Source organism: Salvelinus fontinalis, chromosome 28 (genome assembly GCF_029448725.1).
Source record: "Salvelinus fontinalis isolate EN_2023a chromosome 28, ASM2944872v1, whole genome shotgun sequence".
In the NCBI taxonomy this organism is placed as follows: domain Eukaryota; kingdom Metazoa; phylum Chordata; class Actinopteri; order Salmoniformes; family Salmonidae; genus Salvelinus; species Salvelinus fontinalis.
This window is the reverse complement of record NC_074692.1, coordinates 6,061,478-6,080,446: the sequence shown is the minus strand read 5'-3', so window position 1 is coordinate 6,080,446 and position 18,969 is coordinate 6,061,478. Positions and strand designations below refer to the sequence as shown.

At 44.6% G+C, this 18,969-nt stretch overlaps 1 protein-coding gene across 5 annotated transcripts in view; it reads right to left on the bottom strand.

The window, feature by feature from the left end:
• Window positions 1–18,969, bottom strand: part of LOC129825990 (rap guanine nucleotide exchange factor 1-like) — a 50,639-nt gene that overhangs the window by 18,406 nt on the left and 13,264 nt on the right. For all 5 annotated transcript variants that reach the window (XM_055886211.1, XM_055886213.1, XM_055886214.1 and 2 more), the window contains exons 2-9: window positions 10,048–10,193; window positions 9,658–9,836; window positions 9,282–9,438; window positions 9,010–9,098; window positions 8,730–8,885; window positions 5,024–5,150; window positions 4,720–4,897; window positions 3,254–3,808 (exon numbers count right to left, since the gene is read on the bottom strand). In XM_055886211.1, the coding sequence (XP_055742186.1) occupies window positions 3,254–3,808; window positions 4,720–4,897; window positions 5,024–5,150; window positions 8,730–8,885; window positions 9,010–9,098; window positions 9,282–9,438; window positions 9,658–9,836; window positions 10,048–10,193 (1,587 nt within the window). The remainder of the gene's footprint in view (window positions 1–3,253; window positions 3,809–4,719; window positions 4,898–5,023; window positions 5,151–8,729; window positions 8,886–9,009; window positions 9,099–9,281; window positions 9,439–9,657; window positions 9,837–10,047; window positions 10,194–18,969) is intronic.

Sequence of the window (18,969 nt, the reverse complement as noted above, 5' to 3'; positions counted from 1 at the left end):
GAAGCAAGATCTGCCTAATTTCTGTAGATATACAGTGCCTTTCGGAAAGTATACAGCCCTTTACTTTTTCCACATTTTGTTACGTTACAGCCTTATTATAAAATGGATTAAATACAACAACAAAAAATCCTCAGCAATCTACACACAATACCCCATAATGACAAAGCGAAAACGTTTTTTTTTTTTTTAAACGTTTGCACATTTATTAAAAATAAAAAAACAGAAAAACCTAATTTATATAAGTATTCAGACCCTCCTGTTCCCATTGATCATCCTTGAGATGATCTACAATTTGATTGTAGTCAACCTGTGGTAAATTCAATTGATTGGACATGATTTGGAAATGCACACACCTGTCTACTTATTTATATTTTACCTTTGACTAGGCAAGTCTATTTAAGGTCCCACAGTTGACTGTGCATGCCAGAGCAAAAACCAAGCCATGAGGTCGAAGGAATTGTCTGTAGAGCTTCCAGACAGCATTGTGTCAAGGCACATATCTGGGGAAGGGTACCAAAAAATGTCTGCATCATTGAAGGTCAAGAACACAGTGGCATACATCCTTCTTAAATGGAAGAAGTTTGGAACCACAAAGACTTTTCCCAGAGCTGGCGCTTGGCCAAACTGAGCAATCATGGGAGAAGGGCCTTGGTCAGGGAGGTGACCAAGAACCTGATGGTCAGTCTGACAGAGTTCTGGAGTTCCTCTGTGGAGATGGGAGAACCTTCTAGAAGGAAAACCATCTCTGCAGCACTCCATCAATCAGGCCTTTATGGTAGAGTGGCCAGACGGAAGCCACTCCTCAGTAAAAGGCACATGACAGCCCACTTGGAGACCCAGAGACTCTCAGACCATGAGAAACAATATTCTCTGGTCTGATGAAACCAAGATTGAACTATTTGGGCTGAATGCCAAGCATAACATCTGGAAGAAACCTGGCACCATCCCTACGATGAAGCATGGTGGCAGAATCATGCTGTGGGGATATTTTTCAGAGGCAGGGACTGGGAGACTAGTCAGGATCGAGGCAAAGATGAACAGAGCAAAGTACAGAGAGATCCCTGTGAAAACCTGCTCCAGAGCGCTCTCAGACCAGGAGAAACAATATTCTCTGGTCTGAATGAACTCTTTGGCCTGAGTGGAAAGTGTCACTTCTGGAGGTAACCTGGCACCATCCCTATGGTGAAGCATGGTGGTGGTGGCAGCATCATGCTGTGGGGATGTTATTCAGCGGCAGGGACTAGTCCAGATTGAGGGAAAGATGAACAGAGCAAAGTACAGAGAGATCCTTGGTGAAAACCTGCTCCAGAGCACTCAGGAACTCAGACTCGGGTGAAGGTTCACCTTCCATCAGGACAACAACCCTAAGCACACAGCCAAGACAATGCAGGAGTGGCTTTGGGACAAGTCTCTGAATGTCCTTGAGTGGACCAGCCAGAGCCCAGACATCTCTGGAGAAACCTGAAAATAGCTGTGCAGCAACACTCCCCATCCAACCTGGCAGAGCTTGAGAGGATGTGCAGAGAAGAATGGGAGACACTCCCCAAATACAGAGGTGCCATACCGAATCGATGCTGTAATCGCTGCAAAAGGTGCCTCAACAAAGTACTGAGTAAAAGCTCTGAATAGTTATGTACATTTTATATTTCAGCTTTTTTGTATAAATTAGCAACAATTTCTAAAAACCTGTTTTTGCTTTGTCATTACGCGGTAATGTCTATAAATCGACGAGGGGGAAAAAAACAAACCTAATCAATTTTAGAATACGGCTGTAACGTAACAATGTGGAAAAAGTCAAGGGGTCTGAATACTTTCCGAAGGCACTGTATGTGGATGATGTATAAAGCCAGGCACATTTAACAGTTAGGCTATTGATTAAAGACCAAATTAGGTTGGGGTTTCCTCTCTCCTCAATTTTCTTAGACATTTAGGCAAGGGCTGTTTCCTCGTCTCTGCCGCTGCTGCCTCCGCCACGTTGTTCTCAATCCCAATATGCTGGTTAACTTTGCTATTATGCACACAGCAGCATGGGGAAGGGTGGCAATTCTCCAGCGCATTTAAGATTACGTTTCAGAACCACAGACAGCGACCGTATCCAACGCGGGAGAAAGCCCATTTGTTATAAAACATTAGATTTATTAGTGTTGCACCATTATTTTGTACATAATATAACCATATACAATTTCAGTATCAGGTCTTAAGAGCGATGGACTGTGCCATCCCAGTGGCTGCCGCAATGGATCAATCCACCGAGAGGCGCGAATCAGACTGGTGTCTTGTGCACCATGACAAAAGTAAAATAAGTTGCAACTGCCCAACTAAAGATATCTTGGTCGACCAACAGCCAATCGACCAGTCAACTAGATGGGGTTAGCCCTGGCAGAAACCCTGACCATTTTGTTATTAGAATAGTGCTCAGCTGTTGGAAATCTAAATAAACAGGGGAGGCACAAGTGGAGCACAATCATGCTGGTCCTGGCTGTAAGCTCTTTATATTGTGGCTCCATATGGGGAACGGGCTGATTATCATTAAATGGCCACCCCTCAACACCGCCGCTGAGAGGGTCAATCAGCACATGCTCATTTTCTGCACTGCCCGGGAGAGTCCACTCCTCTATTCAACCACACAATCCACCAACAAATGTATTATTCCATGTGAGCTCACAGGGCTGACATCAGTGTTTCCCTCCAGGCCTCTGTCTGTCTGTGTGTGTGTGTGTGTGTCTGTGTCTGTGTGTGTGTGTGTGTGTGTGTGTGTGTGTGTGTGTATACACACTGATGACAGAGCCCGAGGGCCAGCCTGCAGCACAAACATGAAGAGCATAGTACTGCCAACTGATCTCTATTCAGCAGCATGTCCAACATGGCTGACCCATTGTGATGGTCTAGCTAGCAGCAGACAGAGGGTTGAGAGCAAGGTGGAACAACCAAATCCTACTGGAACATAAGTATGGCAGACCTGCCAGGGATTACGAGCATGTATCAGACAGACACACCAGGTGAATAAGGTCCCTTGTCTGAACCCAGCCACACCTTATATGATACAGAGAGAGAGAAAATATAAGTTTTGTTTAATACTATGGTTTTATCATTCCATTACAGCAGGAGGCACGCATGTGTATTTCAGACATAACTAAGGGACCTAGTCCGGTGTAATTGGGGCTATACCCCGGGCTTCTAAACTCTGGTATCAGCAGAGTTTGTGTAATACCTGCTATGTCCTCTCTACCTCCCCTTGGCGTCAGATACTCACTGTGGCGGCTCTTCTTCTCGGGGAGTGGGGGTGGACTCTGAGGGACGTCTGCCATCTCGCTGGCACAGAACTCAGACACAAACCCATCGCCGGCGTGGCACAGGGTCATGGGCGAGACGCCAGGCGTGAACAGGGGGAAGGGGGGCACAGGCGGCATGTCCTCCTCCATGAGGTTGTCATACTGGGATGGGTGACGCTCGAAGGAGACACGCCAGGAGGAGCCAGAGTAGGAGCCGTCGGAGAAGCCCGAGCTGGCCCCGCTGCGGCGCTTCTTTTCTGGCAGGGCGGGGGGCGGCAATGCGGGAGTCATGCGGGAGTAGAGGGGGGACGTGGAGGAGCCCTGGAGGGACGGCTGGGGGGAGGGGTGAGCAGGGGTGAAGTGGGGTTGAGCCAGTGGTGGGCCGGGGCCGGGGCACGGGGAAGGGGAGGAGGACTCGCTGTGGGACTCGGGCAGGGGGCTGAGGCATCCCCCCACCGGCAGGGGAGGCATCTGTTCCAGGCTGGACAGGTCCTGGTGCAGGAAGTCGTAGTCCGGGTCGTAGTGGTCTGTGGTGTCTGTGGTGGGAGAGAAAAGACAGGGAGGGACAGGTGAGTCACCGGTTAGAGCACTGAAAACAAACCTCACTGTCACTTCGGCATAAAAAGCACTTTTCTCTACAAACCCCACTCTAAACAACAAAAACACAACTAAGACATTGGTGAAAACCAATTTCATTGGAGGGAGAGTTATAATTTCACAAAAGGTTTTGAGGTGCGAGCACCGTGTGTGAAATTGATCCGTGGCACGTGTCAGTTGATCACAATTGAGAAGGCACAACACGGCTTGCTTCTCCTTCGTCTGAGAAGTGCCACCAGGTGACTTGGCGCAACGTTGGTATCCCCAACCCTCACTGCTTGTCCCTGGTTCCACAATGTGACAGCCTTGGTTTTACAGCTTAAGACTTTGAGGCTGCGCCACCTCTCATCGTCTCTGGACGGCTAAAACTAGGCAAATTCTCAGAGGGCATCCACCATATTGCTTTCCCCTCTGCTATCCTATGTTTTCAGACCAGTGCAGATGAAGGAGAGGAGGCTGCTTAAAGCCTATTGAGATGCAACCTCTGTCTTGTCTCTGCTCACATCTCGTGAGCCTCGCTCTGTGCTGCTGGAGGCGGCAGGAACAGGAAGCCCCCTGCCTGCATGTGTCGATTTGGTTCACGCATCCGCAGCAGCTTGTTTCCACTGTTGTAGTGGTCTGTGAGCCACATTAAGACAACCTGTGGTGACCCCGTGGCGACCGAGGTGCACACACACCTTATCAAAAGAGACAGGCCTCTCATGCTGGGCTCATGGTGGCTCCTCTCTAACCATCTGTGAAGTCAGTGCTGAAACATGTACTGTATCTTTTGTGTGTTTGTGTCGTGTGTGTTTGTTGTTTCGTGTGTCCGTGTATGGGTTTCGTGTGTGTGTGTGTGTCAGGCTCTCACCCAGAGTCTCACAGCTGGTGTTGCGTGAGCACTGTCCACTGTCCACTGTCCAGGACAGCTGCTCGTCCGACTTGCTCAGCTTGCCCATGCTGTTGCAGGGCGACAGGCGCGGCGACTCCCCTCCGTACGAATGGCTGCCCCCTGAGAAGCGCCGCTGCAACGCGTCCACCTCGTACTCCTGCCGAACAGAGAGCGGGACCAGACCGCTTATTAGCCACGGCGTTTGTCAACACGTTTGTCAGAGCATTCGATGAAAAGACACAATGGCACAAAAGAAGTTAACAGTGCAACAAAGCTACTCTACCTGTTTGTGGAGGCCGGTGCCCATGGGAAGACCGGCGCCACTGGTGGCGTGGCTCATGGGGGCCACCACTGCCACCCGGGTGGGGGAGGGCGCCGACTGGCGCTTCTTTGGAGGGAGAGCTGGAGGACTGGAGGGGGAGGAGAAGGGGGCATCATTTCAATATGAGGCAGTGTGCAACGTTCCCACTGTCCAGTATTCCAAAAGCCAAGCATGCAGCTCTAGCCACAGTACAATGACTGATCCACTTCTTCTGTGTGTATGTACTGCATGTATGGTGAAGGGAGGTGGGGAAAAGACTGCATTGACACTGGCCTGGGGTGGGGGGGGGGGGGGGGGGGTTGAGAGATAGGAGGACAATAGCTGACACACTCCGAGAGCCTTCTGTAGTAGCAGCACAATGGAAAAGTGTGTAGTGCATGTGTCACTGGCTGGTTGCTTTTCCCCTCCGCAAACAGATAGCGGTGGGGAGAGCAGCAGCTACTGAACTGTTTCCACACCGCAGTGCACACAGATGGCCCAATGACAAGAGGGCATGTGGAGAATGCAGGCAGGCAGCTGTGGTGGTGAGGAGGTGGAAAAGGAGGAGGATATCCTATCTGCCAGTAAGGCAAGGGTCAATGACAGCCCCCAGGAAAGAGGACAAAAATAAATTATGACACAAAAAAATAATAAATTCAATCTGCGGTGTGGCGCTGCGTAAGACACAGAGACTGGTGCAGAGTACCTTCTGCTGGCAAGGTGAAATTCAGAGAATTAGTGTTTGTATGATCGGAGCACCAGGAAAGGCAGAGAGCCTTTTGTATTTTGGGAAAGGGGGATACCTAGTCAGTTGTACAACAAAGCATTCAACTGAAATGTGTCTTCCGCATTTAACCCAACCCCAAATGTATAAGCGTCTGGATGTGCTGTGTGTGGTGGGCTCTAGAATCTAATGTGGTCCATTTCCATCCGTTGTCGTGTCTCTCTGGCTGTGAGCTCACCAGCCTCTGCCGAGCCCAGTTTCTCAGAAAAGAAATTTGCCTCAGAGACAGTGCTGCACAAACGGAAGTTTAATCTCTGACACCTCTCTTTACTACACCCTTCAAAGACCATAAAGCCTTCTAAAGAATTAAGACTATTTATAGCCCAGTTACCCAGCTACCACTCTTGACTTCTTGTAAAGACATGAGCGACAAGCATGTTGGCCTGTAATCAAAGCGCATTCAAAGTTATGAGCGGTAAACAGTGCCTTCAGAATGTATTCATACCCCTTGACTTTTTCCACATTTTTTTGTGTTACAGCCTGAATTTAAAATTGATTACATTGAGAGTGTGTGTCACTGATCTACACACAATACCCTATCATGTAAAAGTGGAATTATGTTTTTAGAATTTTTTTACAAATAAAAAATGAAAAGCTGAAATATCTTGAGTCAATAAGTATTCAACCCCTTTGTTATGGCAAGCCTAAATTACTTCAGGATTAAAAATGTGCCTAACAAGTCACATAATAAGTTGTGTGGACTAACTGTGTGCAATAATAGTGTTTAATATGATTTTTTTTATGACTACACCACATATGTACCCCCCCCACACACAATTATCTGGAAAGTCCCTCAGTCAAACAGTGAATTTCAAAAACAGATTCCAACCACAAAGACCAGGGATGTTTTCAGATGCCTCACAAATTAGGGCACTTAATGGATGATAAAAAAAAAGGAAAAAAGAAGCAGACATTAAATATCATTTTGAACATGGTAAAGTTATTATTTACACTTTTGGATGGTGTATCAATAGACCCAGTCATTACAAAGATACAGGCGTCCTTCCTAATTCAGTTGCTGGAGAGGAAGGAAACTGCTCAGGGATTTCACCATGAGGCCAATGGTGACTTTAAAACAGTTACAAAGTTTAATGGCTGTGACAGGAGAAAACTGAGGATGGATCAACAACATTGTAGTTACTCCACAACACTAACCTAAATGACAGAGTGAAAAGAAGAAAGCCTGTACAGAATAAATATATTCCAAAACATGCAACCTGTTTGCAATAAGGAACTAAAGTAATACTGGACAAGCATTATGTTAATCCAACACATTACTGAATACCACTCTTCATATTTTCAAACATGGCGGTGGATGCATCATGTTATGGGTATGCTTGTTATCGGCAAGAACTAGGGAGTCTTTTAGGATAAAAAGAAAAGGCATAGAGCAAAGCACAGGCTAGGTCCTGAAGGAAAACCTGGTTCAGTCTGCTTTCCAACAGACACTGGGAGACAAATCCATCTTTCAGCAGGACAAAAACCTAAAACACAAGGCCAATAATAACCTGGAGTTACTTATTAAGATGACATTGAATGTTCCCTGAATGGCCTAGTTACAATTAACTCAAATCGGCTTGAACATTTTTATTTAACTAGGCAAGTCAGTTAAGAACAAATTCTTATTTACAATGACGGCCTACCCCGGCCAAATTGTGCCCCGCCCTATGATACTCCCAATCATGGCCGGATGTGATATAGCCTGGATTGGAACAAGGGACTGTATTGACGCCTCTTGCACTGAGAAGCAGTGCCTTAGACCACTGCTCCACTCGGGAGCCCATTTATGGCAAGACTAGAAAATGGTTGTCTAACAATGATCAACAACCAACTACACAGAGCTTGAAGAATAAAAATAAATTAAAAAAATTGGCAAATATTGCACAATCCAAGTTCGCAAACCTCTTAGAGCAGGGCTCTCCAACCCTGTTCCTGTTGGTTTTCACTCCAACCTAATCTAGCACACCTGACTAATAATTAGCTGAATGATAAGCTGAACCAGGTTAGTTACAACTGGGGTGGGAGGTAAAACCTACAGGAAGGTAGCTCTCCAGGAACAGGGTTGGAGACCCCTGTCTTAGAGACGTACCAAAAAAAGACTCACAGCTGTAATTGCTGCCTAAAGGGAATCCAACATGACTCCGGGGGTTGAATACTTATCTAAATATATCAGTGTTCTATTTTACATTAAAAAAGTTTGCATTTTTCTTCATATTTGACGGAGTATTTTGTGTAGATCGTTGACCAAAAATAACAAACCAATTTTAAATCCCACTTTGTAACACAACAACATTTGGAAAAAGGTCAAGGGGTGTGAATAGTTCCTGAAGGCACTGAACATTCTTTTGTGATGTTGGCGGAGACTACAAGAGAGCTGTGTGCTCAGCTCTCTGCAGGCCTAACGAGTATACAGATGGGGACTTGAGTCAGTGGCTAAACAGTGAATTGTGATGTGGCTAGAACTCTGCATTTACTTCAGTTCAGACTTGACTCTGACTTGTGCTGTGACATCAAATGTTCTGAGAGTTATCAATGACTGAACAAAAACGGTAGTTATTATCACACACTGATCTTAGGAAGGGTTAATCCCCCCCCCAACACAAATTTTCTTAGTGGCAAAGGTCTGGATGAATAGTAATTTATCGGCGTAGTAACGACCCCCACCTCACGACCCGTGTAACCTCATGCTGATGCACCACCCAATTTCAAAATTGCACCTTATGCATTCTATTACAACTTTCAAGAGTAAATTGTAAGGCCAACGGAGTTCATAAAAATACAAAATAAAGGGCTTTCAACTTACTCGCCCCACCGACCCAGGCGCACCGCACAGTTTGGGATCCACTGAACCACTGTTTGTTAGAGCTATGAAAAGGACACCATCTCTATGAAATGAGCTCTTACTTGTGTTCAGCCATCTTTACGCCAGGGAGAGGGGGTTTCGGAGGGGCCACCTCCTCTGCTTCATCCTCAGTGGGTTCAGTCAAGACTTCCGTAGATTGGGTTGTGGCTGAACTCTTGTCCAGACTCTCCTTCTCTTTGGCAGGTGGCTCTGCAGCGCTGTGGGTATACGAGTTGTATACAGGTGTTGTTTACGTTGTGTACAATTTCCTCAGAGTGTAAGACGTGTTCAGTACGGGTTAAAGTGGAGGAGTGTGACTGACATCCTCTGTGGCTCACTCACCTCTCGGTCAGGGCGGCCGGTGGCACTGGTTTGACAGGAGATGTAGGGGAGGGATGCTCCTGTTTCTCGATGGTCAGTTTCACCAGCTCCTGTGGACAATCACCGTGTGCAGTTATTAAATGCGAGCCAACTTCAACATCTCTTCCCCACAGAGTAACAGGTACTCGACTAGCTACTGTTACCCCAAAAAACATAACATGCATTAATTGTTACAAATCATTTGTGACGTCGCATATTTCATGTCCGTTTGTTTTTTGGCATGCCAACTTTACCTTAACACCGTCGAGCACTGCCTTGATCACAGTGGTGACGGTAACGATGGTTTCTTTATCTTCCAGGTTGACCCCCTCCAGCATGACTTGGTCGGACCAGCGAATGAGATTGCCCAGACTCTGGTACACACGGTTAAGACAAGATGACACCGCTGAACTGGGAACAAGCAAGAGGAAAGATTAGGCTAACAGACGTACAAAAACTGATTCTGTATTAGGCTTTGAAGGATTCTTACGATTGCAACCCTATAAAACAAATAAATCGTCAACCTTAAATGTCATTTGGCTGGAAACCGCGTCTCATGTCAATTGAAGCGTTGTCTTAAAACACACAATGGGCGAGTTCCAGATATACATCCCCGTGGGCCAGACTCACCTGTGCTGGATCCTTGGTTCCACTTGGACTAAAGGCAGGATGGCCTCCAGGACCTTACTGGCAGACCCTGGTAACATCTCCAGCACCTTCTTGTCCACCACCATCTTGTCAATGATGGTCTTGAAGTAACGCAAGGCACTGACCACGTCTTTCTCATGCTCCTCTAACCGACTCAGACCCTGCAAAAGGAAGCCAACATGAGAGTAATCCTGAACATGATGGTGCATCTTGGTTACGCGATTATTGCATAATGTGAGGCTTTATCACTCTGCCGTCAGTCTCATTCTCTGGTTTCTTGTAGGATATAAATGAACAACTAATTACACTTATGAGATGGACACAGCAAAATCTTGAGGCCTATGTAGAGGGAGAAACAGACATTTAACAAACCTTGTTAGCAGGTTTCTCCGCAGTCTTGACGCTACGTTCTAAAGGTGGCTTACTGACTTTCTTTGAGGGCGTCCTTTTGATTTTGGGAGAGTGGAACTTGTCCATAAGCTTCATGGTGAAGGAAGACAAATGGGAGCGTTGGGAGTCTGAGGAGGAGAGGGAAAGCGAGAGGGAGAATTAAGAGAATAGCTTAACTTTCATTATCTACAGAGTGAATTGAGAGAACCCTTGTTAGAAATTCACTTTCGGATACATCACACATACGGAAGTTTCATCTAAATGTTACATGATTTCAGACTTAAGCACAACCTCTCACAATGCTCAGATATAAGAAATAAGACAGTAAAAATGTGTTGTCAGAGTGAGATAATAGAAAACTCATGAACACTAATTATACGAATGAGAGCATTGTAGATCTGTCTTCATTTCAAAAACCATGTACTGTTCTTCAGCTGTATGAAAATAATGGTTACCCACAAAACCTGAAATTAATTTTAGGCTAAATTGACCGTTTTTCCAAGTCAACTGCATCAAAAGGCCAAAATGAGCACCTTTAGCAACTCGTACAGACACAGGCGCTGGGACACACTAGGCAGGTTTCCATTGACCCAGGTTTATTCAACAAAAAGCAATGTTGCAACAACATTGCGACATGGGTAAATGCAAACAGCAACTTCAGGAGAAATGTTATCTGTTCAACAGGGGTGCATTTTTCTTTCGTCGAACTTCCTTTATTATGACAAATGACGAACAACGTTTTTTGAATAAATTAGGATCGGCCCAAAAATTCTGAAGGAACGCGGTCATGTGATGTCATCGCGTAACTATTAGGGCCAGGACAATACCAGTATCACTGTACCCGTTAGTATCATGGCAAGGAAACAAAACAAAGAGGATTTCACTTTTTTTTTTAGGAAAACAGCACTGGAAACAAATATCATGAAGGTGTCAGCCAGAGTTACATTTATTTTCCAGGCATTAGCACTGAATATTTTACATCCAGCAGGTTTTTAAAAAGGACCAAAGTGTTTGGACTGCGTCATAATTCCATTTTTGCCATTGAAAAAAATATTGCTGTACTGGTATCGTCACAGACTTAGTAATTATAAAGCTCCACCTTAATATTTCAAAACCTTTTTGATTTAGCTTATTTTTAGAGATTGACAGTAACAATATACTCTTCAAACATGTCACATTTCCAGAATAGGCTCTCTGGTAGTTTTGATAATATTTCCCTTTAAAACCAGACTATTTAAGCAGAAGTAAAATCTTGTTTGACTACAGACTAAATTGAACAGAGGGACTTAAGTTTCAAGTTAATGTCCCATGCACAAGTACAGTGAAATGCCTTTCTTGCAAGCTCTAACCAACAATGCAGTAATCAATAACCATGGAATACTAAAAATAACAAGGTAGATCAAAAACACACGAGATATAAAAAGAAGAACACGATAACGTAAGTAAGGATACTATATTCAGGGTCAGTTCCAGCACCATATTTACAAAGTGCAGGAGGGATACTGGATCGATAGAGGTAGATATGCATAGGGGTAAGGTAACTAGGCATCAGGATATATGATAAACAGAGTAGCAGAAGCACATATGATGATTGTATGTGAGTGTGTGTGTATATAGAGTTATTATAAAATGTATGTGAATATTATGCGTGTGTGAGCAAATGGTGGAGTGAGTGTATGCGTGTTGGAGAATCAGTGTGCATACTGTGTAGGGCCCTGTGAGTATAGACAGAAATATGAATAAAATACGAAGGTCAACTCTGATAGTCCGTGTAGCCATTTAGTTAGCTATTTAGTAGTCTTATGGCATGGGGATAGAAGCTGTTCAGGAGCCTGTTGGTGTCAGACTTGATGCAGCGGTAACCGCTTAGCGTGCGGAAGCAGAGAGAACAGTCTATGGCTTGGGTGGCTGGAGTTGAACTATTTTCCGGGCCTTCATTTAACACCGCCTGACAGAGGTCCTGGATGGCAGGGAGCTCGGCCTCAGTGATGTACTGGGATGTCTGCACCACCCTCTGTAGTGCCATTCGATAAAGGGCGGTGCTATTGCAATACCAAGCAGCGATGCAACCAGTCAAGATGCTCTCAACGGTACAGCTGATGCACCTTCACGACTGTGTCTGTGTGTGTGGAACATTTTAAGTTCTTAGTGATTTGAATTTCTTGCAAGCTCTAACCCCAAACAATGCAGTAATCAATAACAATGTAATACTAAAAATAACAAGGTAGAACAAAAACACACAAGATATAAAAAGAAGAACAAAGCCAAGGAAGCTCTCGACCCTCTCCACTGCAGGCCCATCAAAGTGGATTGGGGTATGCTCGCCCCCCCCTCCCCCATTTCCTGTAGTCCAAAATCCGTTCCTTGGTCTTAGTTACATTGAGGTTGTTGTTCCAGCCCCACACTGCCAGGTCACTGACCTCCGCCCTGTAGGCTGTCTCATCGTCACAGGTGATCAGGCCAACCACCATTGTGTCGTCAGCAAACTTGATGATGGTGTTGGGGTCGTGCATGGCCACGCAGTCGTTGGTGAACAGGGAGTACAGGAGGTGACTTAGCACACACCCCTGTGGGGCCCCCATGTTGAGGGTCAGTGTAGCGGAGGTGATGTTGCCTACCCTCACCACCTGGGGTTGGTCCGTCAGGAAGTCCAGGATCCAGTTGCAGAGGGAGGTGTTTAGTCCCAGGGTCCAAAGCTTGGTGATGCGCTTGGAGGGGACAATGGTGTTGAACGCTGAGCTGTAGTCAATGAACAACATACTCACATAGATATTCCTCTTATCTAGGTAGGTGAGGGCAGTGTGGAGTGCAATTGAGGTGGTGTCATCTATGGTTCTGTTGGGGGGAATGCAAATTGAGGTGTCTGGGATGATAGAGTTGCTTTGTGCCATAACCAGCCTCTCAAAGCACTTCATGATTACAGATGTGAGTGCTACAGGGCGGTAATCATTGGAGCATGAAGCCTTAGAATTATTGGGAACAAGAACGACGGTGGCCAGCTTAAACCATGTGGGGATTACAAACTGGGACAAGGAGAGGTTGATTGTCACTGGGTGTGTTGTCTCCGGCTAATTTCATAGACACTTGTCACGTAGCAATATAAAAACTAGGCATATGCATTTTATGATTCCCTTTCCCTGTGCAGTGCTTCCCAATGTGCGGTGGTTTCCACTAAAGCTCTATTAGTTCCACCTCAGTGCAGACCTGAGGGCAGATTGTGTGGAGAGCTGCACACCACACACCGCAACAGTCTGCCCCTGGAGACGCCCGTGGCAACAGCTTGTCTGCTCAACTCAGTCTTGCCTGAGCAGCAGTGGCCTTACATACACCGGAGTACGGACACGTGTCCGATGGTAGCCAGGCATCATGCGCTAAGGACGACACATAGTGAACCTTGCAAATGGACACTGGGACACCAAAACAAATCAATGAAATACATTGGTGTCATGATTTCTGAATCTAGCACTGCATTCAGTGATAAAGAGTATTCATCCTCAGTATTCAGGACACAAGAGTGGGTGTGAATATAGTCCCACTAAAATAACTTTACCAGTGCTGAGTGATTTCAGTTTTTAAAATAACTAATTGACCACATCGGTTCAAGTAGTATATTCGAATTCCATTTAGTTCAGCGGTTTTGCTGTCCGTCAGCATGCTGTTTGTACCATTTCTCTAGAGAGATCTCTTCTGTGACATGGTGTCCAACTCATAATAGTTAAGTGCAGAAAACGTGATAATTAACTACAATGACCAGAATCCATTGTGCCTACAGCTACCTGTTCAGCCAGAGCCCGGACCAGAACCCGATCTAACATCTCTGGAGTGACAAAATAAACTGAAAGATTATGCCTTGTAATCATCTATTCATCAAAAATAAACAGAAATGTAATTCCATAGTGCACGAAAAAAAAGCACAGCCCTAGCTTCAATAGCATATGTTGCCCCCTTTGGCTGAAATAACTTAATGTAGCCTTTCTTGTAACTGTCTATCGGTCTCTTATATCGAGTGGGAGGACTTTCCCCCCCACTCTTATTTACAGTACTGCTTCAACTGTGTCATGTTCGAGGGATTTCTTGCATGTACGGCCCACTTCAATTCCCCCCCACAGCATTTCGACAGGATTGAGATCTTGGCTTTGACTCTGCCATTCCATAACCCTCCATTTCTTCTTTTTGAGCCATTCTGTTGTGGCTTTGCTTGTGTGTTTTGGATCATTGTCCTGCTGCAAGATCCATGTTCTGCTCAGCTTCAGCTTTTTGACAGATGGCCTTACATTCTCCTCAAGAATTCTCTGGTACAATATGGAATTCATGGTTGACTAAATGATGGCAAGTTGGCCAGGCCCTCAGGCAGCCCCAAACCATAATGCCACCACCTCCGTGCTTTACGGTTGGTATGAGGTTCTTCTGTTCAAAGGCAGTGTTCATTCTTGCCAAAATGGCATCTAGCATTGCGGCCAAACAACTCCACCTTTGACTCATCTTCCCAGAGCACATTGTTCCAGTAGTTTTGGTCTTTAGCCAGGTGTTGTCTGGTAAACGTCAGTCTTCTCTTGATATTCTTTTTTGAGAGCAGAGGCTTCCCGACCTACCATGTAGGCCAAGTTTGTGCAGTCTCTTTCCGACAGTTGACTCATGCACTTCGATATTGATTGTGGTAAGAGAGTAGATCCCTGTAGATCCCTTGATGTTATCCTGGGGTTCTTAGAGGCTTCTACGTAGGGTTGCAAAGGGTCAGAAACGTCCGGTAAATTTCCAGAACTTTTCCATGGGAAGTTAAGCCTTGGAATTTGGGGAATGTTGCTTAAATTCAACAATAAAAGTTTCAACCTTTTTTGTGGGATACACATAAGGCAATTCTAGATCTTGTTGCAACTATCCCCAGTTCAATGGAATTGCAACACTGCATGCACAGTGCATTCTTCCATCACATGTACAGCTGATTCTCAAGATCTTGCACACTAATGAGATGTTATTGAGCCCACACAACTACACTGTCTAACAATTTCTGCTAGTTAGATTTTGCTACCATGTGGGTTTTAGCTTGCTTGAGCCTGCTAACTGAGGAGTGTTAATTCACCTGTTTCCATACATGTTTCGTTTTAAAACATGTATCTTACAAAGGAGTTGTTTAATCTAACTGCTTAACTAATTATCTGTACATGAGATTGTATTTGGGTTTTGTTTACTCATTGTTTTCTAATCTTTACTGGAAAATGCCACGGGCACTATCTGATGTGTGGAGACATTTCACTGCAGCTAATGTGGATGGAAAAGCTGTGTACATTTGCAAATTCTGAGCCAAATCATATGTGAAGAATGCAACAAAGATGCAGAATCATCTGCCCAAGTACATACATTTTCCTCAGCGCTCACAACAAGCAACCTCTGACAAAAGTCCCTCCTTCTATTTGAGGTGAAAATGATGAATCAGACACCTTATCGATAGCATCATGGTCTTCCTGGAATCAGAAGTTTTTGACTCAGAGGCACGTAGTCAGAGAAATGCTGATGAATTTCTTGCTCGAGCGGTGTATGCAACTGGTTCACCTCTGATGCTCACAGGCTACGTGTATTGGAAGAGATTTCTGAATGTTCTTTGCCCAGCATACACCCCTCCAACTAGACATGCTTTATCTACTCATTTGCTGGATGCAGAGTTCAACAGAGTTCAAGTGAAGGTCAAGCAAATCAGAGAGAAAGCAGACTATTGCAATCAACTCTGATGGGTGGTCGAATGTTCGTGGGCAAGGAATGATTAACTACATCTCCACCCCTCAACCATTATTTTAAAAGAGCACAGACACAAGGGACAACAGACACATTGGTCTCTACATTACAGATGAGCTGAAGGCAATCAATGACCTTGGACCACAGAAGGTATTTGCATTGGTGACAGACAATGCTGCGAACATGAAGGCTGCTTGGTCTAAAGTGGAGGAGTCCTACCCTCACATTACACCCATTGGCTGTGCTGCTCATGCATTGAATCTGCTCCTCAAGGACATCATGGCACTGAAAACAATGGTTACACTCTACAAGAGAGCCAAGGAAATGGTCAGGTATGTGAATGGTCATCAAGTTGTAGCAGCAATCAACCTCAAATAGCAAAGTAAGAATAAGAGCACCACATTGAAGCTGCCCAGCAACACCCATTGGGGTGGTGTTGTCATCATGTTTGACAGTCTCCTAGAGGGAAAGGAGTCTCTCCAAGAAATGGCCATATCACAGTCTGCCGATATAGACAGCCCCATCAAGAGGATCCTCCTGGATTATGTATTTTGGGAGAGAGTGGTAAGCAGCCTGGAACATATAGCAGTAGCCATTGCACGGATTGAGGGAGACAATGCCATTCTGTCTGATGTTCAGACTCTGCTTGCAGATGTAAGAGAAGAAATCCATACTGCCCTGCCCACTTCATTGTTGCTCCAAGCAGAGGAAACTGCAGTTCTGAAATACATCAAAAAGCGTGAAGACTTCTGCCTGAAGCCCATACACGCCGCAGCGTACATGTTGGACCCCAAGTATGCTGGCAAGAGCATCCTGTCTGGTGCAGAGATCAACAAGGCCTATGGTGTCATCACGACCATGTCTCGCCACCTTGGCCTGGATGAGGGCAAGGTTCTTGGCAGTCTGGCGAAGTACACTTCCAAGCAAGGGCTTTGGGGTGGAGATGCAATATGGCAGTCGTGCCAACATATCTCATCAGCCACCTGGTGGAAGGGACTTAGTAGATCTGAGGCTCTTTCTCCTGTTGCCTCCATCATCCTCCAAATCCCACCAACATCAGACGCCTCAGAGCGCAACTGGTCCTTGTTTGGGAACACACACACCAAAGCACACAACAGGCTGACCAATACAAGGGTTGAAAAATTGGTGGCCACCCGGACAAATTTGAGGCGTTTTGAGCCTGACAACGAGCCATCCTCAAAACAGGTTGGAAAGTGACAGTGAAGATGAGGCCTCAGAGTCTGATGTTCAAGAGGTGGACATTGAGGAGGTCCAGGGAGAAGGCATGGAAGCCTGAGAGGAAGACAACCAAAGCTTTAGTTTCTGGACTATCACTTTACAGATGTATGTTGAAAATGTTTTTGGGAGATGCGATGGATCATTGGGGATCATTCAATATTCCCTTTCTTGTGTTGTTCAGTGAAATCATCCCATGTGGAGAGTCAACTCATTTAATTAAAGTTCAATTCGTAACTAAATTGTTTAAAAATAATAATTTGCAATTATGTCTACTTATGATAAGGTAAAAGATTTATGTTTCTGTCACCATATGATAAATATATATAGTATTAATATAAATGTGCATATATTCCCGTTAATTCCCACAGAAAGTTTCCACCTCTGAATATTCCCCAAAATGTGCAACCCTACTTCTATGAGCATCTTTCGGTCAGCTCTTGGGCTGAATTTGGTGGGACGACCTGTCCTAGGTAGATTGCCAGTGGTCTGGAATTTTCTGCATTTGTAGATGATCTGTGGAACAGCGGAACGCAGTGCTTGGAATTGGATTTGTAACCCCTCCCAGACATCAATAATCTTTCTTCTGAGGGCCTCGGATAGGTATTTCAATCTTTGCATGATGTGTTACCACACACCCATATGGTTAAGACCAAACCATACCAAGTTTCTAATCTTTATGGAAGGCTGGACCCTCCCAAGGCACTCTAACGATTTCCTAATCATTTGCACCTGTTTTGGTGAACGTGATACTAAGTTTAGGTGATGGTAAAAGGTAGGGGTGAACAAATGTTTTCTGCATAAGGAAATAGCATTTTTGTTCATTTGAATTGCATAACATTTTCCAATATTTTTTTCTGGTGTGTGATTTGTTAAATTGGGTTACCTTTATCAATGAATGTGCTGGGATTTAGCTCAAATATACATCAAGGGGTCTGAATATGTTCCGAATGCACTGGTGTGTGTGTGTAAGCAGCATTGACAGGAGCGCTCCAAACTAAATTTACAAAACTTGTAAATGGAATGAAATAAACCAAAACTTGTTTCTCTAAAGTGTAGCATAGGTTGTGCACTTTGAAAACAACATGTCCACTCCGACAATGAGAACGGTAAAAGACAGGAATAATATATTAACATTAACAGAAATTACCGTAACCAAAGCAACAAACATTGTAGATTAGAAATGATGGTTTTTAACAATAAATGTACTACTGGTGATATATGTAATGGGGAATTGAAAGACATTAACGATCAACTGCAAACAATTCACAAAATGAAGTTATAAAACAATGAATGTGCACTAATTGGCAGCATTCTGGAGAGAGAAGTGCATTGTGCATCTTAGACATACTCCCGTTCTTCTTGGATTGTGCAATACCTACGGCCTCCGCAAAGGATTAGTCTCAGCCTCCGCAATGGATAGTTCACTGAGATGGGCACAAATAAGACAGGTGTCTCGTGTGCCATAAACCCATATATATATATATATATATATATATATATATATATATATATATATATATATATATATATATATATATATATATATATATACACACACACACAGTACCAGTCAAAAGTGTGGACATACCTACTCATCCAAGGGTTTATCTTGAACTATTTTCTACATTGTAGAATAGTGAAGACATCAAAACTATGAAATAACACATATGGAATCCTGTAGTAACCAAAAAAGTGCAAAACAAATATTTTTGAAAAATCTAAGTAGCCACCCTTTGCCTGGACAGCTTTGCACACTCTTGGCATTCTCTCAACCAGCTTCACCTGGAATGCTTTTCCAAAAGTCTTGAAGGAGTTCCCACATGCTGAGCACTTGTTGGCTGCTTTTCCTTCACTCTGCAGTCCAACTCATCCCAAACCATCTCAATTGGGTTGAGATCAGGTGATTGTAGAGGCCAGGTCATCTGATGCAGCAAT